Source organism: Populus nigra, chromosome 10 (genome assembly GCF_951802175.1).
Source record: "Populus nigra chromosome 10, ddPopNigr1.1, whole genome shotgun sequence".
Lineage (NCBI taxonomy): Eukaryota > Viridiplantae > Streptophyta > Magnoliopsida > Malpighiales > Salicaceae > Populus > Populus nigra.
Window position 1 is genome coordinate 10,970,285 of NC_084861.1, and position 27,197 is coordinate 10,997,481.

A 27,197-nucleotide genomic window follows, 5' to 3' on the forward strand; every position below is an offset into this window, starting at 1 on the left:
AAATCATTAAATTTTCTCAATTAAAGGCAAGAAAGTAATTCATTGTTGAAGCTAATAGTAATTTGTGAAGTTTTTGGGAATTTCAGGGAGGCAGCAAAAACGAACGTTCCTCCAATAGATTGGATGAGAGAGACGCATCCATGGAGAGAAAAGGAGGATTAGTTTAGGTTCTTGGTGTTTATTTTTAAAAAGCAAACCAAGATGGAGTCAAGTCAACTAATTATCGATTGGTTGGTGAGGTTTCTGAGAAGCTGAAGGAACTTGCACCGCGCGAGATGACAACGCGAACCAACCTCTCAGTGGTACAAATTAAAAGTTTTAGTTTATTCTCGATGAAGCATACCTGTTGAAGATGCCGTAATTACTAATTACTTATTATATTTAGTTTAAAATGGATTATACACTCATCTAGAAAGACGATTAATTAAACCAAACAATTTGGCTGACGTGGCAAATTAAACCCGATCTTAATCTTATCATTAAAAAAGATAATGGAGTTCAATTCGACCATATGAAACCACTGGCCATATGCCTCTGCCTCCGGCTGGTTTTCCACAGTAACAATGCTAAAGGTGAATAATAGTTTGTTTGTTTTCATTTTGAAAAAAAATATTTATTTTATTTTAAAATTATTATTTTAATATATTGATAATAAAAATATATAATTTTTAAAAAATTAAAAATATTATTTTACTATATTTCCAAAAATACAATACTTTAAAATATAATTATTACTACACCTCCGAAACCTTCTAATTATCAGAAACCATGGATTTTAGTAGTTAACGGTAAAAATAAAAATAAAACACCAGAGGTAAATGGTCGGAGTGTATTCTTTCTGGCTTCTAATTGGATATGTTTTTATGGTAAAAGAAACAGGAAAGGAACAATTTTCCTTTTCAAGATAATTTCCTCATAACGACGGTCCAGGTTGAAGTGGAGGGCAAGAGGTCAGCACGCCGACCTACCACAAAATCCGTACAATTCCTCCCTTCCCTGCATTTCCTAAGAAATTGAAATAATAACACCTCCACGTTTTATCCAAACTCCGCATGAGCAGCTTCACTAACACCCCAACTCTCCTCCATGCCCATAACATCATCAATAAACCCCACAAGCACCAATTCAAACACTCAATTCCAGTAATCAAAGCATCATTTCACCCCAAGAAAATGTGAGCAACAGAGGGGGAAATCATGACATTTTTATCCATTTCACTAGCACTTGGGCAGCTACATGGCACCATGCACGACCGCCGCTAGCACTAGCTGAGAACTGGGGTTCACGTTCATTATCACGGGATCATTTTTTTCAGCTTCATTTATCACCGGAAGATGCAGTTGTAAGAATCAGCCAAACTGATGAGGGGCTACATAGTATTGGAGACATGCTAGAGAGCATGGCTTGGAGGTATATATGTCATGTTTTAATTACATTGGGCAAAAACAAGCATATCTTTCCAAAGATTTGAAAAATGCTTCATCTACTTTGCCTTCGAGTCGCCGGGAAGATAATGTTAAAAAGGCTAATGAGTTGGTTGATAATATGGACGGGGTATGTGCTTTGATACGTATACGATGCGGAAGAATGATGATGTGCTAGCTAGAACAACTCCAGATTATGTTATCATAAGATCTGTACTCTTAGATTTTGTACTCAATGCCTGGTTATTTTAACCACATCGAATTCAGTTTTGAAAATAATAATTACTGTACCACGTTACATTGCTCTGCACTGCACGACCATCAACTCTTGGTTCTTTCCTGTCGAGTTGTCTTCTCTTTCATTTTTGTTATTGCATGACAAGAGTGAATGGTCGTAACCTATAATATTTTGCAGCAGCTTGGGGTTCAGACATATGTAGTTGGATGGATATACATTGGAACTAGGTTCAAGTTATAAACATTCCAGCACTTCTAGTTTTTAAATTAGATATGCTGCCGCAACCGTCACTTGCATAAACAAATCCAGCAGTAGTTTAATCGGTTATTTAGAATATTCAACCATAATTTTCAATATTGCTTTTGTTGAAGTTTTGAGATCCCGAATAAAATGTTACGTGCTTTGTTCTAGGAAAAAAAAAACAGAAATAATTGTGGAAAGATAGGAAACTGTTTGGAGAAAAAGCATTCAAGGCTTCGATCGTGAAAAATGTTCATGCCTCCAATAAATTGTAGTCGTAGGCTCCGTTAGGCATTTATCAAGTGGCTGGACATAACATGCATGTATAATACCACACTCCTAGTTTCTTACCACAAATACACAAGCTCTGGATATTTTCAGTGACAACATCTTATAATATACTAATCAAGAAATATAGATACATATGATCTAAGAACAGAGACTTAATGACAGTACGGATACATGCATCGCATTTATAATTCATTAGTGCCGCGAAAGAGCCACAGCTGACGCGATGATCATCAGCATAATCATAATTATTGAGGCAAAAGAGCCTATTAAAGATCCAGATATTCGCTCACAGAAATTATTGAATTGTTGACAGATTGCCAACCAATTTGCATTAGCATTCCCCTTGTGTGCCAAGTATACAACGACTGTTGCAGCTGAAGCCCCAGCAGTGAGAAGTTCCACCATTGCCTTTACATGGTTGAAATTCATTAGAAAGTGAGTTTCTTCAAATTATACAAAAACTACTGATCCTCGCTAATTAAGAATACAAGTGGCCATACCGTATTAAGGATGACCAAGATAATCCTGGTGATTCTTGCTTCTCTCCTGATGAAGTGGGAGATAGATAGGGGGATGGAAAGAACAAGATACCCACATACAATAGAATTTGCAATCACAAAAAACCTGTTTGACATGGATGTCCACGTCCATGATTATTATGTTATGGAAAACTTTGGAAACATGCATACGAGGAATATTTAAGATATGGAAATGACTTACGTTAGGGAGGGGAGATCATTATATTTAGCCCTGATCATGATGGGTTGTGTGAAAATTGTAAGTGTTTCAGTAGTAGTTCCCATGGTCAAAGCACTTGCAAAAGTCCCAATAGCCGCTACACCTCTTAAAATGAGGTCTGCTATTGAGATCCCTCTATTAATCCCTCGTTTTGGAGCTGCAATGATCGTGGATGCTTCACCTGATTCAACTGCTTCTGCCTTCATGATTGACCCGAGAATCTTCCCTCTTTAATTTCTCCTGCAGTACGTTTTTGGCTCACCCTGTTAACAGCTATAACTGGGATTTTGTATAGCTCTAATTTCAGCTCAAATAGCATCAGATTAAGAGGCGAGGAAAAGTAACGCAAGGTATATTAATTTTAATATTGAATTAGCACGCCCAAGCAAATCTGGATTTTCTCCATGGACGCAAGGGTAAGAAACAACTGCAGCAGGTACGATTAGGTATGCCAAGGCTGATGAGGTAGCTTCGTTTTGCTTCCCTAAGCATTCATTGTAGATGTCACTGTCGTCTGACAGGCTACACGATCTAACCAAAGTAAAGCTTTATGAATACTGATTTCTCTATGTTTTTCAATGTACGTGTTCATATATATATATATAAGCGCCCAGAATGCTTTCCTTCTATTTGATCCCTAGGATCTCCAAAAACAAAAAAATAATCCTAATTCCAAGAATGCAAGTCAAATATGCCGACCTTAGCAGCTAGCCATTTATATATTGATTTTCTTCAAATAAATTATTCAACCATTTTTTTAACATTCGTATCAATTATTTCATTCAATTAATAAATTGATCGTGCGCATCTACAAAAACAATTGTTATAAATTTCTTATAAATGAACAACTTTGAATTGTTATTAGATTAAAATGTTGAAAATGTTTGATATTTACTAATATGTCCTTCAGTTAATAAGTTGATCACATAAATAAACAAACTTTAAAACAACTAGTTTGCCATTTTCTTTTAAAATAAAGCTAAACATTAATTATAGATGAAAATTATTACAATCAAATGTTAAGATATAAATACGATAATAAATATAATAATCTAATATTTGATTTTGATGAATTGGAGTGTAATTTAATCATTTTCAATTTCATCAATTTCTATTGATTTATTTTTAATTAATCCTAAAGTTTTCGAAGATCAAAATAAAATGTAAACAATATATTATATGGGATAAAAATAATTTTAAAAGTTATTTTAAATTATTTAGCGTTTTATGCATTGTATAAACAAGTATAACAACAAAAATAAAACAGCCTATCTCTTAGAAATTAGTAAAAAGTTCTCAAGAATTTCATCAATGTTCGTCCCTTCTGTGATACAAGAGCAGCGCTCATGAGTGTGTATACGCATAAATCCATGAAAACAGTCCCATCTTCAACCAACTATTGTAGCTTGCAAGGAAGGGCTACGCTGGCTTGTACTTTCTCACAATATACAAGGGCTAACAAGTACTGTCTGTTGTGAGGAGAGGAGGCTATGATGTCTTGTATTCAAATCTCTCAATAGATAGCATTTACAAGGGAGGTGCGAGTCAGTGGCCTTTCCGGCGGGGCCTTGCCAATTTTCGGATTTGGAACTGTAATTAATAATTATATCCCATTTGACTTTGAAAAGAAAATAAATTGAACGTGGAATTTTCCCTTTCCTTGAAAAATCGTAGACGTCGTGCTTTAGGAATTAATAAATAAGTTATAAAACATTACATAATCAAACTTTAAATCTTAAAAATCTCAAATAAAAAAAGTTAATTGGTCAGACCAACTGTAATCGCTAATTAATAAGTATCATTGTTAGCATATTTGAGGTATACAGTTTAGTAGACCTTTTGCTTTTACATGATCTGTTCTCCAAGTGTAAGCAGAAGTTGGAAACTTCTGGTACTCAATGCAACAAACCTACCGTGAAGAAGAATCTAATTATCTACTCATGTGGATCGATCATCCTTAACCAATTTCATGTCGATCAGTGCTACCCAAGAACAATCTGTCTAAAAAGTAAAATAGTGTTTATAATTACAATGAGAAAATTCAACTTTAAAGTGCGACGTAGAAGGACGATTTCCAGTTATCTGATTGATGTAAAAGATTCTTAAATCCAAACATTTCGTTTAATAAAAATCCCAAATAATGAGAAGTTTTGAGATCTAATAATATTTTCTATAAATTGAAGGTGTATAATTAATTGGATTCTGTTTTTTATAATATGATAATCAGTCGAAAAAACACCATATTTCTTAATAAGTAACGATATATATATATAGATAGATAAACACAGAAGATTTGTTCCTGAAAATATATAGAAATTAGCTCAAGAGATCATTAGGAGAGAAACTTACTTGTGTAGCTGATATGACTTGTGTAGCTGATATGACCATCACCGCATCAACCTTTTGCTCCATGTGAACTTCACAATTGCCGATAGTAATCATCGTAGATCTAGCATGTGAATGTGAAATAGAGACATAGCCAAGGACAGCTTGCCGATCATTTCAACCAGACAATGGCCCAAAAGTTTGAAATACGAAATCATATATATATATATCAAGGAATTAAAGTTTTTTTTTTAATTTGGGATGAACGTCACATCGATGTAGCAATGCCATCAATGAAACTCGAAACAAAATACGTGTGAGGAGCTTGCCGGCAAGTCATCCTTGGCTGCGCCACGATATCTCATCTTCACATGTTAAGATCCTAGATGAATTAATAAATCTAGTTCTTCTTTCAAAGAAGAATTATTGCAACTCTGACCATGGCACCAGAGGAGAGAGCTATATATATATATATTTGAGTGATATCGTATCACAAGAATATGAGTAATGCTTTGGTTTTTAAGATGACATGATTGTGTTGCATTGAGGCATCGGACTCTTTGATTCAATCATTGCATGGAGGAGCTCAAACTTCATACCCATATATTATTTCTAACAACCAACGGGATGCGAGAGACGTCAGGAGTTGAATTGATGGTTTTCAAGGGGACTGGTGTCACAGGATAAGAGATGATAATTAAAGATCAGAGATATGGACATATCTACTCCATAATCACATGATAAGGTTAAAGTATATCCTAGTGGTGGTGATTTTTCATTTTATGTACCACGTGATGTGATGATATCTTAGAGAAGAAAGCAATATCTACCTACAAGATTTTACTGCTTTCAAATTGTTTTGAAAAACAAAAACCTTATCACTGGCCAGCTTCAAAGCTCGGATAAGGAAGTGAAACTGATTCACTCACCAATTTCGGTGGCATATTCACACTATTCAAGAAAGTTTTTGAAGGCAATGCTTGGCTTGCACATGGAGGTCGCTGTTTTGGAGGGGTGAATTCCCATATGTTTAGCAATTACCATTCATAGTTCTTACACCAACCATAAAAGAAACCAACACCGCAGGTCATTTCTATTTGTGTTGTTCACGCATACAAGTCAAGAGTTGTCATATGGTCATGGGAACTTGTATATCGTGAGTGATCATGGCTAGCAAACAAATTGTTTCAATATTTTACATGATTTTTTTATTTTTATTGTTATTGCTATATCAAGAGTGTTCAGAGGAGGAAAAGATGTAGACGTTTGCCCTACAATCCCCCTCTGTCTTTATGGTATGAGTTTGTGTTATATGAATATGTGATTCAATCTTAAGAAAATCATCATGTTACTAATGCCCATTGTGTAAGATAGAAATGGACGGGAGAAGGATAGGACGAAGAAGGGAAAGACATGGACTTCAGTACTAGGTACTCAGACAGAAGTGTGAGTGCGTGACGTTAATGGAACAAGGGAAAGACAGCCTGACAGGGCAGCACTGATCTCGTGAACAAGGACTATGGTTAATTAGTTATAGGATGACATGAGCTTAGGATTCTTTTTTGTACCAGCTTCGGCAGAATGGTTTCCCTTTCCCATCTTGAGCAGAGAAATCAGCGCAGCACTCCCCCTCTTCTTGCCTCCTCTTGAGGTCCAAGCGTCCAGCCGTGCAACACTCCCTTTCTTTCAAGTTTCAGCTGTTGCAGGGATAAAATCACTCCATCCGAGAAATTCAACCAAAATTGTAATGGCAGTTCCGTTTATTTTAAAAGAAAAGGATGGGGAGTGAAAGTTTCCGGTAATTGAAGAGAAGAATTGCAAGCTTTGGTTATAGAAATCAAAACTGAAAATAAAAGCTTGATATCAACAAATCAGAATCGTTCTTTTATTAAGTTGAAAACACTTTGCATGAAATCAATGAACATTACGAGAATTATTTTTTCTGAGGAAAGAATCCAGAAGAAATACAGAGGAAGAAGAGTATACAAAATGCAAGACAAATTTCGTCTTAGCTTAAAATTTCTCACCATTAAGAACAAATTTCATCCATAACTCCTTGAAATTCCACACAATGTTACCTAGTTCATACAAGCATTGAGCATCCAAAATGACATCATAAGATCCCAAAGTCAGAATATACACATCAATGTGAAACCATTTTCCTTGCATTTTACATTTGAAGTTCTTCCACATTTGGGTGCACATAACCTTAGCACCACTAGCCACCTTAACACAAATATTTTTCAGAGCCACCAGTTCCCAAAACCTTCATGGTCCTATATGAGCCATCTCCAAACATGGCATTGACAGAAATCGGTACAAATCACCACTTCCAACATTCATTTCCCCGCTGTCCTACTAAATGGTCGACAAGATCACTTCTGATTCACCATACTTAATTCATCAACTTCTAACAAGAACAACTGTCTCCCTTTACACCGGTGAAGATGATCAGGGTATATTTTTCCTCACAATAGCAGCATTTTCCCTTTCGCATTTTCTCTAGGACTAGGTACCCTTCTAGTTCTGAAAACCGAATTACCCTTTTGGAATTGTGGTGGTAAAGGAAATAGATCCTTTTTGGTTGTTATCGGCAACAGGACTAGGAAGTTTAAATTGGTTATTGGTGGGTACAGGTCTAGAAATGTTCAAATTGGTTTTGTTTGGAAAGAATGAATTAGTTTTGGTCATGGAGAAATGGTGTGATTTGGGCAATGATTTAGGATCTAAATGAAGGTTGGGGGTAAGTTCTTAAAGTTTGGCTAGAGAAAGGCTTGTTAAAAAGTTTTTGGATCGAACATTCTAGCTGGTATCTGTAACTCAGGGCTCAGGCTCCATGTTGCCTAAGAATCAACATTACATATTCCTCGGGCGCAGAAAGACGATTCACTACAGAAATAAACTTGCGAAATGAAGAACTAACATCTCCTTTCTGTTTTGGATAAATGAGCCCAGCCATAGGATCACTTACAACCATCTTTCTAAAATTAGCCATTAAAGCCTCAACATACTCAGGCCATTGTAAAACAATAACCACCCCATTAACATCTCCATGAGCACGTCTATTAACTCCATATTGTCTAACCCGCATTGTCTCAATATATTGCAAATTAATTCCTTCAATCAATTCCCTGATATCAGAAAACTCTTGATTATACCTATTAGCAATACCATCATATGTAGAATTCAAAGAACTCTGTTATTTCAAGAGCTGAAATTGTTGGTTAGTAAGTTCAGAGACTACCTTGGTCAAAGTCTCCAGTGATTCCTCCATGCGCTTCAAATCCCTAGCTCTCGTCTTTTCTGCCATGTTGAAAGACCTTCACTTCCACACTGATCAACCCACCACAGGTGCCAATAGCTGCTATCTAGTAATTGAAGAGAAGAATTGCAAGATTTGGTTGTAGAAATCAAGACTGGAAATAAAAGCTTGATATTAACAAATTAGAATCGTTCTTATATTAGATTGAAAAAAGTTTACATGAAAATATATTTACTCTTGTCACATAAATACAAGTTAGCTTGAAAATACCACCTGCAAGTGTTTTTTTAAGAAAAAATAAATTATATGCCATCTCTGTAGTTTAAAAACTACTGGAAGAAAATATATATCTGACCCTATGTTAAAATGTAATGAGATGAACATTTGTCTGGTTCAGTTCAGTAGGTTAATGAAATTAATGTTGTTAAAAATACCAGACATGGCGATCGATGAAGGGTGGTTCTCTTCTTTTTCCTGCTCTCCCATCATTTAGCAGGCCTGGAAACTCTTTACCAACCCTTACAATCTAAATGGGCTAATCTTGTCTCCTAGCAGGCGAGCGTTTGACTGGGCCTGCTCTTGAACATGCTTTTTTTTTCCTCTGCTGATTGGGCACTGGTAGTAAGTAGTCATTTGAATATTTTTATTTTTCTACAAGTTCGATGGCTGTCATTTATTATAGCTCTAGTGTTGAGTTTGCCGTTTATTGTTGTCTTTGTTCCGTCATTCAACTTGTTCAACAGCAAGGAGCTCAAGAACCTGAAGGACCATCTGAAGCTCTCCGCCCAAAACTTCAGGTATTGCATGCTTTCTGTTGACGACTTGAAAAATATTCCCCAGTCGACACAGTAGATCAGTAGCGTAGATATTTCCTCATTTAAATTTTATGAAAAGGGCCATGCTATATTCATTGACCTATCTCAGATTGAAATTTGGCAATATCCTCGAAAACTGAGGTTGCCATAATTGCAATATAATAAATCAATTTTATTTTTTTATATTGAGTTATTAAAAATCATCTGGATGACTTTAGATCCATCAATTCATTTGGGCAATATTAAGTTGTTAAAATAATTATATATTAAATTACAAATAGCTCTTCTAAATGGTTTCTTACCATTAAAGTGCACATAAGAAAATAATAAATAAATAAAAACAACGTTTACACTATTTAAAAAGCCATATTTTATTAGGAGAGATGCTCTAATAAAAACACGAATTTCGACGGGCTGAAAATATTAAGATTACTGAAATTTTAACGCAGCTAAAGTTTGGTCCCCGTGTTATGAAAACCAACACAACAAATCCCATCAAGGATTTTGTAAAGAACCCGATAAAAAAAAAGAGGAAAAAACAGAAAATTGACCATAATAACGGGAACGTGTTTTTGTGTGCGCGTGCTTGTGTTTTTTTAGGGACACAAACACTAGTGTTCAACAACAGCCACAAACCGGATACGGTTAATCCAAGTTTGCTAACATTGTTGTGAACAACGTTGATCGAGGGAAAAAATCGGGAGGGAAGGTAGAGCTATTCAACAGGGAAGACAAAATCATCAGCTAATACAAAAATCTTATTCATGACAAAATCCTACCTCTAAAAGATATTACAGGCCATTAAAGAAGAGAAACTATTCAGGAGTTCGGCAGCAGAAAGCATTCTTCACCCTTCACAATATAAGCAAAACACAAATTAATTACTACACATTAGTTTTCCAGATAATTGAATGCACTGCACTATCAAATCGATTACTCAAATTTGACTCCAATAGTCCCAGCCACATCAAGAATCCCACATGCACACTCATATTTAACTGCATTGGAGAGGTAAGAAAGTAGAACAACCAAGAATCAGATACCATCTACTATGCTGAAACATTATATAAAACAACAAATCAAAGTTCGATGAGAGTGCTTCCACAAGAAAATTAAGAAACGAGGCATAATGAAAACATAGGTATATAACTATACCAGAAAAAACAGGTATACATACATAATTTAGTGGATTTCTATGTTCAAAAGTGATGATCGCTCAACACGGTAACCATACCAGTGAACACATCCAAAAATAAGGCAATCTCACTTGTTTCTTGAGTCTGTCTCCATAGACGAGATGAGATTGAATACCAGTGCCATAAAAGAACGTGGAAATAGCATCTAGTTTTATTAGTATTGGGAAAACCTACTTAACCAATTTTAAATTGCTGGGCATCAAACAGACAATGATATCATGCCTGACTTTCTTTGTGTTCTTGCATTGTTATACAACAGCAACCAGCTAACTAATTACCAATAAGGCAGCCAGGTCATGACCTGTACAAACATCCTGCTTACTGAAAACCAGGAGCAAAGAAACATACCTGCTGGTGATGCAAATGAAAATAGTTGATGCATCAAACCTGCCACATTAATTGCACAAAGGACTTCAACACATCCATCCAAGGCTAATGGCCATGAACACTAAGATGCAATGTATAGAATATGCCTACCCCTCAAGCTGATTTCACCTTCACCATGCCAGCAATTTGTGAATCAGCTAGAAGAGGGATGTGTGCAACTACCTCCCAGCTAAACTAATTGTGATTTCCCACAGCTTATGAAACAAACCTGAACACAGACCATCAAGAGATGTGCCTTGAAAGCAATTTGAAATATTAGAACATTTTCATATCAGTATTTCCAGCCTACCAATTGACATGAAAAATAGAGATGCAAAATATTAAAGAAGAAATCAATTTTTGAATAAATAGAAGAAATCCAAAAGTTCCCTCTCTGCATAAAGGTAATGGCAAACCATTGGCCACAAAGAAATTACAAATGCAAATTAAAAAAAAGAAAAGAAAAGAAAAGAAAATTGAAATAAAAGAATGTCTTCGCCAAGACTGATATGGTAAAATCCAAATTACAGCAACCTAAAGTTTTCCAAGACCTTGCCATGATCTGTAAACCCACAGATTAAAAACCAATACAACCATATGCTTTCAGAATTCAGTTATAAAAATCTCCCTCGTTATATTAATGACAAAAATACACGAGTGCCAATCACAAATCTTTTACATAGAAATACATCATATCATCATTGCAGATAAGCATGCTGATGGCATGTAACATCTGGAGCAAGATATATAAGCTTTGCTAGTTACTGGTGTCAAGGTTCACAAATGATTGAATGGTGAATTACATCAACAGATATCCAAAATAAAGCATCTGAAGGTGGGATAAGGTGAAGCATAGTTTTGTCAAAGCCTGTTCATCTGATCTTTTATGACTTAGGCTGAAGGCTTCGTCAAAGGGCAAAGGGCGGCATCAGGATTTGTAGATCACTGCTGTTTAGATTGTACAGGGAAGGCAACAGAGGCAAAAAGGTGAATTAGAATTCTAAAACTAGGATGGCCGGGTTAGACATCAATGTGTAGTAATGTCCTCTTCAATTGCAAAGAAAACAGAAACCAGCATACTTATTGAATCATAAGGATAAGCAAGTAGAGGATGGAGAAATTATCTACCTGTTGGCCCTGGAATAGAATACAGGACTAATACCCATGTTTTTTTCTTTGGGAAACAGGGTTCTTACCAGATAACCTGGTAATAGAAGTTAAAAATCAGGCATGGAAGAGATTATCAAAATTGACAACAGATGAAGATCTCCAAATACATTTCATTTAAAAAAAATAGAATAATAAAACAGTAATAAATTGCACCAGAATTGAACTAAAAACTTGAGTGATAAAGTTTCAAACGAAAGAAACCTTACCCAGCACCACTAGAACGACCAGATGAGAAGCCACCGTATGCTCCATAACTGCCTTCACCACCAATCTGAATGGACAATCACATAAAACTTCTAAGAGGCAATAACAACTTAGGCATGGTTACCAATCCATTAATATCCAAAAATAAGTTCCCTCCACACACACACTATGCAAAGATAAGCATACCAGCGGACCTCCATTACTTCCATAATTATCACTTGGGTTCACATCATGAGAACCATATCCACTAGATGAAGAAGAGTATCCGCGCCCACGTGATTGTCTGTCTCGGCTCCCATATTTTGGACCATCTGATGTATCTAGTGACACAGGAATGTACGGAAGAGCTGGTGGAAATGTAGTTAGTGCTCCGTCTCTTCCAAATATATTGGCTTTCAACCTTAAAATCACTTGTAAAAGAGCATTACTAGCAACTTCAAGGCTTCCGGTGATCTGGTCAGCATTAAAAAACATAATTCCCATGGCATTACAAAGGATGGACCAATTATGCCCTTGAAAAGAAAAAAGAAAAATTAAGCAAAACATGCACACACACCTAGCAGGTTCAAAACAATTTTTTACACAAAACATTATAAACATTCACCTGCACCATCTCATCATCTTCACCAGCAACCTTGGGAAGATTGTCTTCGGAAATAATCCGGATGTTTGCCCTTGTTAGATTCCTCATTTCTGAAATAATTGCCCCACCTTTCCCCATAAGACATCCAATTTGTGATCTTCCCACAAGCAGACGGGTGGTGATTACAGAATCACCTGATTCCTTTTCAGTTTTTTCACTGCATCGTGGTTGCATGCGCAGTGCTGCATTCATGGTTGGAGATTGATCTTCAAAGAACTGCAGGATAAATGATTAGATCATCAACAGTGTGGAATCCCATCAAGATTACTTCACAATGAAAACCATAGAGAGCTGGTTAATGCTGACCTCCTTTGCTGATATAAATATTATGCAATCATTTCCTTCAGCCCCTGAGCTATCAACTTTAATAGAAGCCCTGGATTCCTGTCGAATTTGTTTGATGATTCCGCCACCTTTCCCAATCACACCTCCGATGTTTGCAATGGGACAAACTAAACGAAGAGAAAAATCTTTTGCAGAAGCTTCATCTCTCTGGTCCGGGTAAAAGGATGATGACCAACTACCTTTATAATTGCCATATAGACCCAAAAGAGGGGCTCCAGCATTTGCAGTGACAAACATGCCACCAGATTGATATGTGTTGGCTGAAGAAGACAATAGCAAGTGCTGTGACCGAGATGGATTCTCATGAAGCCGTGTTGCCACTTGGTAAAGTGCCTTTCTCACAACAGAAGGTTCTCCATGTATCTGTATTGTGCCAAAAGTTCACTGCTCTCGGTAAATATATCACTATCCAACAGCTACTTCTGAAAAAGCAATTCATCTTGAAAAGCATGATTGAGCTGAACTAACTAACCCTAGAATTTTGGTTCAGGATTTATGTAATTGTGTTGCTTTTTAAGACATGAAAAGGAAAGTACGCAGCCAATTATTCAACTCTTATCATTGGTCGACACAACACTGGATTGTGAAAATATCACAAAAAGAAAACATGTTTCTAATATAAATTAAATGCAGACAGCTTCACTATCAACATTGCAAGCACACAGGTTCAATCTTTTGTAGCATTCTTGTTTTAAACAAAGCTCGACAAGAATATAAGTTCCAGTATGATACAATAGCAGAAACTACTATAGCTTAAGAAAACCCTTACCAGGAGAAGCTCATCAGTACTCAGAGCCAAAGGAGGTAAATGCTCATCCTTGGTAATCCGAATCTGCGCACGAGTCTCACTCCTTATATTCTGAATAACTTGTCCACCTTTCCCAATAACACAACCAATTTGATCCGTGGGCACAAGCATTCTCACAGTAACTTGCTGCACCTCCCCAAACCTATCCTCCTCCTCCTCCTCAGCAGCAGCAGCATTATTCAAGTCCTCGGCAATAACCCTATCGTGAACCATAAAAAGCGCATCTTGAGCAGGACAAACATACTCACCAGTATCTTCAAAAAGATTAGTTTCGTCACTGGAACTAAAAATAGTAACAACTCGCTCATCATAACCCGGCATTGCCTCACTGATCCTAATATTTGACTTACTATCCGCCCTTAATTGCTTAGCAATCTCTCCACCTTTACCAATAATACTACCAATCTTTCTTAAAGGACATAAATAACGATAGACCGTATCTTCATTGGTAACAGTATGCTGGTCAGAAGGGTCGTCTCCAGGGTTTCTTCTTTTACCCCCACCATAATCAGATTGTGAATGCTGTGATCTTTTGCCATGGTCATTCCTTTGACCATCCATTATTATTAGCAGCAAAAAAAAACAAAAAAGAAAAAAGAGAGAGAGCAACCCTTTAACTGCAAACACATAAAAACCAACTAAAAATTAAAAAGAAAAAAAAACAGTTTTTTTTGTGATTAAGATAAACAAGTATGTGTCTTAAATGATAATGACAGATCTGGGATTTGATTAAATAACAGTTTTATAACAACAACAACAACAATTATGCAACATAGATAAATGATAAATAAAGGAAATTTAATGGAAGAGGGGATTGAGAGAAAGAAACTAACACGGGATGCGAAGAAGATTGAGAGAGAGTGTTGTGCTTGTTTTCTTCGATTTGTTTTGCGGTGGAAAGGATAAAAAGGGTTTTGAAAAGTGCGCGCGTGCGAGAGAGTGAGGGAAGAGGGGGGCCAGATATGACTATGTAACAACATGTAATGGCAAGCAGAGCATTGGATTCTAGGGGTTGTCCAGAATCTTTTGCGAGAACCCTTTACCAAGACATTACTGATATTGTTTTTGCGATTGTTTTTTTTTTAAAATAGTTTTTTGTATAATTTTAAATGTATTGTGTTGATATAAAATAAATTTTCAAAAATAAAAAAATATATATTATTTTAATATATTTTTAAATAAAAAATATTTTAAAAAATAATCTCACAATGCTGACCGTCGTTCTTCTGATATGTGGATTTTTTGTTTGGCAGTACAGGATAAGTAGCGAAGCACACCAATTTTTTTATTATTTTAATGCTCCTGTTGGAAATTATAAATAGGTAGATGAAGTTGTATTATTCTGTTTAGCAAGTCAAGCGAGTGAGTCAAGCACTGGCACAACTATCAAGGCAATTCCGACCACCACAGTTGCTGAACCGCTTTAGATACTCGCTGGATTATTGGCTCCTGCTACGATACGCATGTCGTATTAATTTTTTTAATATATAAAGATTATCAGGATGTTGATGACATGTTTCCAGAGAAAAAAATCTAATCATAAATTCAAAATACAATGTATATTAAATAATATTTAAAAAAAATATATAAAATGATATACTACATAATTATTTTTAAAAAAATATTAAAAAGATGATATATTGAATCAATCTTAGTTAACCTATTAAATCTGTAATTTTGATAAACTTATAAAAAATAAATAAAAAAATTACAAAACTCATACCCTAACAAATTAAAAATCAAATGATGAGATTAAAAAAATAATCAATTATAAAAAAAACAATTTGAATTAACCTGCTAGACAAACAACTTTGATTGTGAGATTATAATAACTTTTAAAAAAACAAACAAAACTTTCATGAAGCTTCATTTGCCATAGATTCAATAACCAAAAAAATCAAGAAAAAAACTAAATCAATGAGACCGGGACAACTCCATATAAAACAAAATTATGAAGTCTAATTCTCAAATAACTTAATATTGAAGGATAAAAAAAATAAAATACTAAAAAAAATAAAAATGAGTTATTGAAGGGCGGGATTGAAAAAAAATATTTGTTTAAAAAAAGGATCCAAAAAATAAATCGAGTCAACCCGAGCCAACCTATCGAACATGTGACCCAGATTATGAGATCATAATAACTTCATAGAAAATAAATAAATTAAAAAAATTAATTTTCAATCAACTCATTCTTGGATAATGAAATAAAAATTTCAATTATAAAAATAATGTAAAAAAATAATTCAAATTAGTTCAAGTTAACTTATTAAACTCACGATTTAGATTTAGATTGTGAAAATAGAGTAAATTTATAAAAATTAAATTAAAAATAATTATGAAACTATCTTCCAATATATTTAATATTGAAAATTGAAATTAAAAAGAAAAAAAAACTAAATCTAATAGAAAAAATGTATGTTTTCTACTATTTTTTTTAGACTTTAATAAATTATTTGGAATAATTTATAAGTAAAAAAGTTTGAATAGCTATTAATTAGATATTTGATTAAAGTGTGAATAATTGTATGTTCGGAAGCTCGATCAATTATAATTTAATTAGTTTGTTTAATCTCTTAAAACATATAATTGAAATATCTTTAAATATTTACCAAATTAATAGCTCTTAGAAATAATAATCAATAAAAAAATCTGCCCCAAGTACTTGTCAAAAATTGAAATGATATTTTTCATATAAAAATTTTCATTTATTTTTTCATTAAAAAATTAAATAACTAAAGAAAATTACATTAATCACATTTTTCTTGTCCTAACACACACATGGATCTAGGGATCAAGTGGTCCATTTCCTTTCTTCCTTTCTTTTTTTATATATAATAATATCTTAAGTGGCCCATTGTATGAAATATCTTCCATTGCACTCAGGATAACACGATAATTATTTCTCATGTTTAAATTCATATATGACATTAATTTCCACCGCAAACTGAGTATATACCGGCCCCTCCTGTGAGGATGAGCCTTCAGTCCTCCCTCTTCACCTTCAGCTTCACCACTCCCTGCAGCAGCTCTTCTCATGAAACTTCAACTCCAACAATCACACCCTTTTTGAATCAACCAGACAGCTCAGGAAGATCAGAAGAAAACAATGGGGAGCTATTACGTGCCAGCAGCAGATCTTGCACGTGTGGAAGAAGACATTTTCTTGAAGCAGCGTCTACCGCTTTATTTCCTGTATGTCCTTCAATCGCTTCTGATAATTTACAGCCTCGTTACAAGGTATGCCTGCCTATCTTAATTTTCTCCAAAAGCATACACTATAGAATGGTGATCACAGAGATATCCTGGATGCCAATTCACTCTCAGTTATGTTTCATTTGTATTCAACCTTGTAACGTTGAAAGATTAACTTCACAGATGAAAATTCTGAGTTCGGCAAACTCAAAAATGTATCACACTCTGAGAATCCAATTATATTGTCAAACTGCCTGTAATGTTTGCCAAATAGAAGCAGAAATTAACCATTGTAAAAATGTTATTGATTGTATTGGTTGGCCAACACCAAACTAGAGGCCAGAATTGAGATATTGCTGTCATTGTTGATTTTATTGTGTGAGAACACAGTGGGAGTAATTAGGTGACACGGAAAACATATTGCAGACAGTGTTAAATAGAGTCCACCCTCCAAGACCAGATTGGTACGATGAATTTTATGCATCTGTATTAAATTCTACCGTGGAACCCTATGAAGCAGAGGTTAGTGGAACTCTTGTTAAACAATTTTTTTTCTTGTAAGGATTATGTATTCAGGCCTCCATTTGATGACATTCCTTTCCCCTTTCCTTTATTGTTATTTTTTGGCGGGTAAGGTTGCTGTTTACAAGACACAGCTTTTTACTAATTTGAGAGGAAAGGCCCAGAAAGTGTTGGAGATTGGCATAGGCACTGGTCCTAACCTCAAATATTATGCCAATAGTGCTGATATCCAGGTTTACGGTGTGGATCCTAACACAAAGATGGAAAAATTTGCGCAGGAATCAGCAGTGGCTGCTGGTCTACCACTTTCAAACTTTGAATTTATACAAGCAGTATGCATGTTTCTGCTCTGACAGTACTATCAATTCTACTAAATTTCTGTATATTTGACTTAATTTACTACAAAATGGAAAGTTCATTACCATGGTTTAATATTGTTAGCAATATTAACATCGATAGCCTTCAAGTCAGGTGTTTATGTGATCGTGCTATAAGACTATCAATTTCCTCTGTAGCCTTTAATACATGTTTAGACATCAGTACAGATGAAAACTCCATGATTTTATGTGTGAAGCTGCTGCTTTAAATCATTAGCTTACTCTTTAGTCTCTTACTCTCTTTGCCATTATGGGCGCGGGTCATCAACTGATTTTATCATTTGTTTCCTGAGTGATTACTTGCTTGTTGAGATTAACGTAATATCAAAATTGAAAGTTGTTGCACTGCTCTCCATCGATTTTGAAAGCCTTGATTGCATGCAGGTTGGGGAAGCTATACCATTAAATGATGCTTCTGTTGATGCTGTCGTGGGAACTCTTGTACTCTGCTCCGTTGAAGAAGTGGGCCAGACACTACAAGGTAATTGGATTAAACATGCTTTTGGTTCCTCACAATAAACAGATTTTTCTCGCGCTCGTGTTTCGTGATATTTTTTTAAAAAATTTGTTTTTAATTTTTTTTTAAGTTGAAAATTATTTTTAAAAAATAAAAAATATTATTTTTATATATTTTTAAATAAAAAATACTTTAAAAAACAATTATTACCCTAAACTTTCCGCTTATACAACTTCCTAAACTAGAATCTAGCAGTTATGGTGATGTTTGGAATTATTGTTGTTTCCGGTTTTCTAAAATTGTTGTATTTTCTTAATAATTTTAAAAAAACCGTTTCTAAAAATAATAATAAAATTTTAATTATTTTCCTTTTTTATATTTTATGTGTAGTATGTTATATTTGTATCATATCATTCATTTTATCAGTTATATCATCTTAAAATTATAATCACAATCACATTATTATCATAATTATCATTTCTTCATCCATTATCTTATATTTTGATGTTATAATTATCATCATTAACTCTACGCTATTATTATTATCAGGAAATTTAAAATTTTAATTTTAAAAGTTATAATTTAACTGGTCAGATTCTAAATTTGCTCTCTAGAGATCATCAGTTTAAGTCCCACAAATTTCAGAGCCATTGAAGGTTTACATGGTCGTTAGTTTCAGGACTCGTAGGATTAGTCGAGGTACGCGCAAGCTGATCCAAACACTCATATTAATAAAAAAAAAACTTCACAAACATATTAAAAATTTGTCAGTATTATTAGTAATCTCTACGGTATCATCATCACTTACTCTACTTTTCAAATTTTACTAATAAACTAACAATTTTTGTTAAATTTTTTATTACTATAATGATATTTACCAGCATGCTATTATCATATCAACAATCATCATGTATATATCATATTATATGTTTTGTATTCTACCTAATAACATATTTTTATATTTCTTTAATCATCATAAAATCTGCATAATTTTTTTCACATACCTTTATTAAAAAATAAATAGTAGTTAAACAACTATAAATAATAAAAAAGAGCTAGTTTTTTTTTTTTTTACAAGAACAAAAAACCAAAAACATGAAACGGTAGCAATGCCCCTACATTTTGAAATTTTAGTTGTTAAAATTGTAACTTGTTGTGTGAGAGTCTGTGGTGACTGAAAAGTGTTCTGCTTCATGAAAAGCCGAAATGACCTTAAAGTCCTCTCTGGAGGTCAGAGCTTATAACTTGTCGGGGTCGATCTTATTGCTTGCATGTTTCTGTGCTAGAACTAGTTTGCGACTGCAAATTTCAGTCCAGCCAAAAAAGCGAAGAATGGTATACCCAGCACCAAGTTTTTCTCTGTGTGAGGTACATTATTAAACTGGAACCTTTGTGTGCAGAGGTAAAGAGAGTGCTTAAACCTGGTGGGCTTTACCTATTTGTGGAGCATGTGGCTGCAAAAGGTCTCGTGGGCTAAACTTCCAAGTAAACGTTGGTGAGCTTGGTTGATCTCGTTAAATATTTGTTATTAATGTTGCTGGTTTATGCAGATGGAACAATTCTTAGACTCCTGCAAAGTGCCCTCGATCCATTACAACAGACAGTTGCTGATGGTTGTCACCTATCTAGGGATACAGGAAAGGAAATTCTTAAAGCTGGTTTCTCATCTGTCGATTTAAGCATGGCTTTCCTGCCTAATGCCTTGATTATAAATCCCCATGTGTATGGAATAGCCAGCAAGTAACATTAAGGGGGAACATCTATTACAAATATATATATATATATATATATATATATATATATATATATATATATATATATATATATATATATATTAAGAGTGAACACAATAACGAATTTGATGGCCACCAAATATTTAACATTAAAATACAGCAAATGTACTTGAGACAATGACGTTTCTAGAACAAGGTTAACCTGCAAATGCATTTGTGGATTGCTTGTGTTTGTCAGCAAGTTTAATTCTTAAGAGGCACATGTACATCCCATTGTTTAGTCTGCTGGAACCCATTTGTATTCAACAATTTATTTTCTTGGTGTTATATCACAGTCGAACCATGCAGCAGAAATATTCATCTTCTTATAGCGTAAAGCTAATCTTACTGAATATTCTCTTTAAAAAACTCATGATGATCCATTGAATAACTGGGCACACCAGTTTATACCTTGATCCAGACATTAAGGTTTCTTTTAGAATTATTTTGGAAAGAAATTTTAAGCAAACTAGCACTGTTCTTTTCCGTTGAATAATCATTTTAGCTTAATCGATATTGTTATTAAACTTTCGTTGGTGGTTTTTTTTGTTTTTGTTTTTTGAGAGAGTGAAAATTGCTTTCTCGGTTCTCAACCAAGCGGTCCACTTTCTCGCTGTGAGAGGTAGCAGGAGAAAATTACTTCATTTATGATTTAACCATTGTAATTAGCCAATGATATTGACTATACAAGAATACAGTTACCTTAGGGTCGTTGGGATTTGTTTTTTGGTAAATAAACAGTACAGGTGTCTGGGTGTTCGTTTTACGTGAAATAATATACATTGAAGGTGAAGTAATTTCGTTAAATATCAGAACAGTTTGTAAATAACACGAATTTCTCTCATATTGGATAAGAAACTTATGAAATGAATTCCAAAATGGAATGATCTCATTAGATGATATTTTTTAAATAACTTTCACATATCAGAATCAGATACAGAACGGAATTCCAAGAATTTTTATTGAATAAACCTCGAAAGCCAATAAGTGAATGGCTCGGGAGAAAGAACTACAACTAACCAAATAGCAAAACCAAAATTGCAGACATGTAAACAAAGCTAGCAGAAAAACAGAGATGAAATTAGAGCCATGCTACCCAATCACATTCCCGCTGCAGACTTTGTTTAGTAAGACAGCTTGCTGCATCATTCCCTTGTCTACTGGTTCATGTGAAAGAAATGGACCTCGCCTTTTTTGTAAGAGAGGCAATGCATATGAGATGGTCATGCATCTTCCAAGACTAATCTTCTGTTGATGTGGTGACCCAATTAATGGCGTTAGCAAAGTCAGATTCAACTATTCAATGAACTTGACTAGCTTGCACATGTTCTGCGCTCAACTCCAAAGCCTTTTTTATATTGCCAGTACCTCAGCTTCATTAGAGTCTTTAATTCAAGTTAGCACTGGGAAAGCACAGATAAATCTCCCAAGATGGTCTCTCAGAACCCCACCAACCCCTGCCGTTCCTGGCTTTCCAAGAGCTGAACCATCTACGTTCCATTTTAAACACCCTGACTTCGGTTTTTGCCACACCACTGCTCCATTGCTACCTTACTTGAGCTGAAGCTAGTCCACTTCTGAATACCTTAAGCGGACCTTGCCTGATCATTCCCTCAAGTTTTGTTTTGTCCTGACCCTTTTAAAATTTGAGATTTTTCTAGTCCAAAATCTTGGTCCGGTGGAGATAGAAAGTCAGAAGAACAAATCGATTAATTGTTCAAGATTGAATATGATTTCACCTCCTGAAATCACATTATAGTTTAAAAGAAGAGTTGCTTGCCTTGAAAATTAATTTACTTGTAGGGTGCTGTGGGGGTAAGTTGGGTCTCCATGTCAATGGAGGGTCCATCCCGTTGCCATTTTTATCAGCACAACACAATAATTGCAAAAGGGATGATTCCATTCAAGGCCAAAGAGCTCTGGCATGTTGGCCCCTGCGTGTGGAAACAGTTGCCAAGTAAGTGATACAAACTGTTTACAGCATCCAACTAACGTGATGAACCAATTGCCGGGTGTACTCAGATGTCTCATCATAACCCGTAGGATTTCTTCACAAGGCCAAGGACATGAAAAGGTGTTCTTGTTGAGTTTGTTAAAAGGAAGTGGGGTTTGCTTTTCATTTAGTGCTCGACATTACTGCCTTTGAAGCATGCCTGGGCCCTGTTTTATCTTGATAAAGGACATTAATAGTGTTCATCTTATTGTGCTGCAAGCTGGATTCGATTACCTTTTCATGGTAGTTTTCTTGCCCCTTCTTTTTCATAACCTTGCCCCTCTCCCTCTCCCTCTCCCTCTCAAGTTATCGATGTTAGGCGTGCCGGGCTATGATAGTATTTAGCATTATCATAATGATTGTTATTTAATTTTTTTTATATATTAAAAAATATATATATATTACATAAATACATTATAATTTAATTAAAAAAATGCGACGTAGCTACAATGACAAACAAAATGTAAATCTAAAGATACATGTATCAAGCTACTCTCATCACTTTTATTAGTGTTACGCTTTAATATATTTTCTTAATACAAAAATCTCTGTATGATTTATTTATTTGCATACCATTTTTTCATATGCCAAATAAAATTACATCAAATTATTCATATTAACTAAATTACATATTTACACATAGTAGTACTTAATTCACGAGGCAATTCCTTAAAATTATTTTTAAATAAAAAATTAAATTTTTAAAAAACACAATGTTAATCACATTCCTAAACACTTCTGATATCACCGACGCATGGCGGCTCTTCAAGTTGAGCAACTTCTAGTGGTGGCGATTTCTAATTCATTATAATGCATACATGTCCTCAGCTTCTTTATTGCCTATTGCCACGTAACCGGGTCTAAGTCTTGGTCCCTTGATATATCAAGTCATTTTATTTTTAGTTCTCATATTTCAATTGGAAGCCTCGCATTATTACACGTGGATATATATAGTTTATATGTTGGTATTGGTTTTTAATTTATTTTTTATGTACCCCTATATATATATATCTTTATTTTTAAAATATTGTTTAGATTGATCTCATGTTGTTAGGATATTAAACTGGGATCCTTCATGTTTATAAATCTAGCAAAGCATATACATAGGAGCTTGTTTAAAAAAAGAATAAAAAATAAAAAAGAAACAAGCGAAGAAAGAAAACTACAAGATGGCGACCGCAAGGGCCAAAAGCCAGCCAACGAGTGATGACGGTATGGGCCTTATAAACAGGCCAGCCAATTGTAGCAAAACTAGAGCTACCTAATATGCACGTGGAAATTGCTTTCTAAAAGTTAACCAATTCTGCAAATCTCAGAATCAGATTTACATAATAATTAATTTTAAAACCAAATCGGATATAATGACACTCGAATCAAATCGGATCTGGTGGTTCCGATCAACAGTATCGTTCCAATGACACTCAAGCTGACGAGCGCATTGCCCGTGGCATCTCCTTCCATGTAGGATATTCATAAATCATAATCAAACGCCTGCTCAAGCTAGCATACAGAAGTGAGAAGTTAATGGAATAACCTAAAACCAAAGCCCTCGATCTAGGTCCCATGCTTCATCTCTTTGGTTGCTTGCAAGATGGAAGAACATGGAAAAACACACTTCAGAATCGGATGCACATGGGCTAGTTTTCAACTAGGGTCACCTTCATCACAAATAGTATCTCGTGGCAAATAACATGGAGCCTTAATTTGACCTCATCTTCTTCATGCATGGTTAACAACTTAGAACAAGAACCAGTTTGGAAATTGTTCTACTTTTCTTAACTAGTTCTCGACGTCTCTCCCAACAAATCCAACTGAAAATTTTCTATAAGCATATTGTTCTCAGTAGATATTAATATTCACCCATCACATCGGTTCAATTGCTTTTTCTCTGTATGAAAAATGGGTTTCTCTCTCTGTTTTGTTTTGATTTTTTTGTTTTGTTGAATTAGATGGTTTAAATTATTATTTTTTTATTCGAGAAAACCCTATTTCTCGAAAAGCACATTTTGTGGCCCTAGATAAATGAGTAAAATCTCGACTGTCCCAGATTCTTATAAGAAATACATGTCCTGACTCGAACTCGAGAACTGTTATACAGATTTCAAGCTCTTTACCACGACTCACTCTTACAAGATGGTTTAAATTATGTTCCTGGCTAAGTTATGTTCTCCGCGTGATCCAGGGTAGTTAGATTTCCCAAATTGTAATTGAATGGACCACGAAGACAGATATTTTGTTGATGTTCTTGGACACCATTTTTGCGTAGACAATATATATATATATAAAGTAAACCACTAGCTATTAGCACAATACTATGTAGTGATGTGGCAAAATTTAATTGTTCATTCTATAAAGTTATTGTAAGTAATTTTTTTCATTAACATGGTTGTTCGTGCCAGCTTGTGCATACCTAGATTAATTTTACGGGTCATGAAATTAACGATCATATAAACCTCTAGTAATATTATATTAATAATCACAGAACTCAAACCTGAAATTATAGAGAGAATAAACTCTTTAATCCTAAATCACCTACTATATAGTTAAGTTATAGTAAATATTTTTTTATTTATTTTTACTTTAACGTGGGTGTCCGGACCAGATTTCGCGCACCTCGACTAATCCCACGAGCCCTGAAGTTAATGACCATATAAGCCTCTAGTAGTCATCATATGAGTAACCACAGGGCTCGAACTTGAGACTATAAAGAAAGCAAACCTCTTAATTCCAAGTTTTTATTACTGGATCACCATTTAGATAGATAAGTTATAGAAGTATATCATATCACGTGGTATTCTTCTCTCTTTGGGTTTATATGAAACCAACTTAAAGAATGTGTGTCTATGCAAGAATATATGTGTGTGTGTGTGTGTGTGGGGGAAATTTCATGAGTAGAACGATATTGGCTACATCACTGGTTTAACTGTCCTTAACTAACTTTTCTGTAAACTTGTTTGATGCTCTAATTAAAAGATGTGGCCAACGTACTTTGCGTAGCTTTTCGGCTTCCATGATTTGTAAAGTTGTTTTTATTTCAATTCAGTTTTTTTTTATTTCCCTCTTCTTTTGTCTTTTTTTTACTCATTTTCATCGTGAAACTCTTTTTAACAATCATCTACATTATTTTTTAATTAACTAATTAAGTCCATTGAATCACGCCATAACAACTTTTACGCAATTTTTTTAAAAATTTTGTATAGGAAAGAGTCAAGTAATAGGGTCTTTTGGTCAATTTCATCTTCAAAAGTTTTTACCGAATATTTGGGATGACTTTAGATAGATCAAGTTGACTTTGTTACATTGAAATAGCTTTTATATAATTTAATTTTAAACCCGGGTTAGATAAAGAGTTGGATAAGAAAGATTTTTTTATCAAATTCATCGACATATATTTTTTATTAGTCGACATGTTTCTCTTTAAACTGGTTAAGGTGATTGGGTAACGTCAAGAAAACTTCTATATGATTTAATTTTAAATTTGAGCTAGACAAGAAGTATTAGTTTTATCCTCGAACTTTTTATATTTGTCAACTAGGTTGTCTCTAAACCGACCATGTTAACCAGATTACATCAAGACAACTCTCATACAATTTAATTTTAAACTCAAGTTAGGTAAGGAGTTGGGTAATGAGGTTTTTTTTGTCAATTTTATTATCAAACTTTTTTACTGGTCGAGACAATTGTCTTGAGACCAGTTAAGTTAATTGAATCATGTCAAACAAATTATAGATAATTTAATTTTAAACCTAAAATAAATAAAACGTCATGTTATAAAGTTTAAAGGTTAATCCGTTAGACCGAAAACTAATTATAGTATCAAATAATTGTTTACCACTTTTAACATTTTTTGTTTCCTTTTAACAAAATTATTCCAACCTGTGGCATGGAAATATCACTAGTCCATGTTTGTTTTTATCGTAGAAAATGATGTTTTAAAAAAAAATTAAATTTTTTTTATTTGAAGTAATTTTTTTTAATGTTTTTAAATTATTTTAATACATTAAAATAATTTTTTAAAAATAAAAAATATATATTTTCAAACAAAATACATTCTAAAAAAACAACTATTATTAATAACGAAGCTAACTCTGTAACCTTCGCGGCCTTTAGAGTATGTACCTGTCCCAGCCGCCTAATCACATTCGCGGAATCAGCCTCAACAATCCAGTTCACTTGTTTCGCTAGCATGGAAGTGGAACTAATCTCCAAGGCCTTCGTGACAGCAAACACTTCCACCACATTCGACCCCGTTATTCCTGTTGAGATGGGAAAATGTACATAAAAGTTGAAACCCTTCCTGAAGGTTCATATAAATTATTTATTTCTATAAACTAATAATAATAGTTACTATATATCACGAGAGTGAACGGGGAAACAACTCTTATTTGCCAAATTCATTTAAAAAAACCAACAAGTCAAGGATCATGCAGGTTCCGAGTTAATTATTCATCATATTTTCCATCAAACATAAAAGAAGACCACATACATTCTCAACGAGAGTGGAGATCTTTCGAACTGATCTTCGAAAAAAACACTAATTAAAGAGCATCCCAGATACAAAGAAATTCGTGGTGCTCACAACCTCACCTAGCGATGTTAATGGTATGGAGAGAAGTCGATCCAAGCACCCCGATGGTGGTGATTTGTGGTGAGATACAGAAGGATTTCTTATCCTCTCAAGCAAACTAGTAAGTTACAACTTCAATGGTGGAGAGCAGAGTTTTTTTTTTCCGAATTTGAAATAGGTGACCAGAGATACAAGTTATGGACGATTGCTTTTTCTCCGGCCTCGAGCAAAAATAAATAAATTAATCTGTGC

At 34.4% G+C, this 27,197-nt stretch overlaps 3 protein-coding genes and 1 pseudogene across 14 annotated transcripts; 2 read left to right on the plus strand and 2 right to left on the minus strand.

Annotated features, from left to right (window-relative positions):
- The first annotated feature begins 1,052 nt into the window (after nt 1-1,052).
- Nucleotides 1,053-1,770, plus strand: LOC133704588 (photosynthetic NDH subunit of lumenal location 2, chloroplastic-like; annotated as a pseudogene).
- A 344-nt stretch (nt 1,771-2,114) lies between these two features.
- On the minus strand, nt 2,115-5,443 carry LOC133704319 (casparian strip membrane protein 5). Its single transcript, XM_062129116.1, has 4 exons — nt 5,281-5,443; nt 2,914-3,171; nt 2,694-2,817; nt 2,115-2,601 (listed from the first exon to the last, which is right to left on the minus strand). Exons 2-4 carry the CDS (start codon nt 3,135-3,137, stop codon nt 2,386-2,388), a joined length of 564 nt encoding a protein of 187 aa, XP_061985100.1. The 5' UTR covers nt 3,138-3,171; nt 5,281-5,443; the 3' UTR covers nt 2,115-2,385.
- Nucleotides 5,444-10,073: 4,630 nt separating this feature from the next.
- LOC133705113 (KH domain-containing protein At4g18375-like) lies at nt 10,074-15,138 on the minus strand. 11 transcript variants are annotated; one of them, XR_009844198.1, is made up of 9 exons: nt 14,899-15,133; nt 14,027-14,682; nt 13,219-13,620; nt 12,874-13,128; nt 12,456-12,722; nt 12,272-12,336; nt 12,024-12,099; nt 10,878-10,916; nt 10,074-10,331 (listed from the first exon to the last, which is right to left on the minus strand). XR_009844198.1 is itself a non-coding variant. In XM_062130217.1 (8 exons), the coding sequence occupies exons 2-7, from the start codon at nt 14,624-14,626 to the stop codon at nt 12,051-12,053; spliced, it is 1,638 nt and encodes a 545-aa protein (XP_061986201.1). In that variant the 5' UTR covers nt 14,627-14,682; nt 14,899-15,133; the 3' UTR covers nt 10,074-10,331; nt 12,024-12,050. The 11 variants fall into 11 exon arrangements, 8 of the variants coding, with proteins under 8 accessions (XP_061986201.1, XP_061986200.1, XP_061986198.1 ...); XR_009844196.1 differs by having other exon boundaries at nt 11,007-12,099; XR_009844197.1 differs by having other exon boundaries at nt 10,074-10,916; nt 11,007-12,099.
- A 1,805-nt stretch (nt 15,139-16,943) lies between these two features.
- On the plus strand, nt 16,944-20,700 carry LOC133704517 (uncharacterized). 2 transcript variants are annotated; one of them, XM_062129361.1, is made up of 6 exons: nt 16,944-17,302; nt 17,684-17,779; nt 18,058-18,111; nt 18,541-18,637; nt 20,014-20,076; nt 20,164-20,700. In XM_062129361.1, the coding sequence occupies exons 1-6, from the start codon at nt 17,039-17,041 to the stop codon at nt 20,355-20,357; spliced, it is 768 nt and encodes a 255-aa protein (XP_061985345.1). In that variant the 5' UTR covers nt 16,944-17,038; the 3' UTR covers nt 20,358-20,700. The 2 variants fall into 2 exon arrangements, with proteins under 2 accessions (XP_061985345.1, XP_061985344.1); XM_062129360.1 differs by having other exon boundaries at nt 16,946-17,302; nt 17,893-18,111.
- The last annotated feature ends 6,497 nt before the right edge of the window (nt 20,701-27,197 follow it).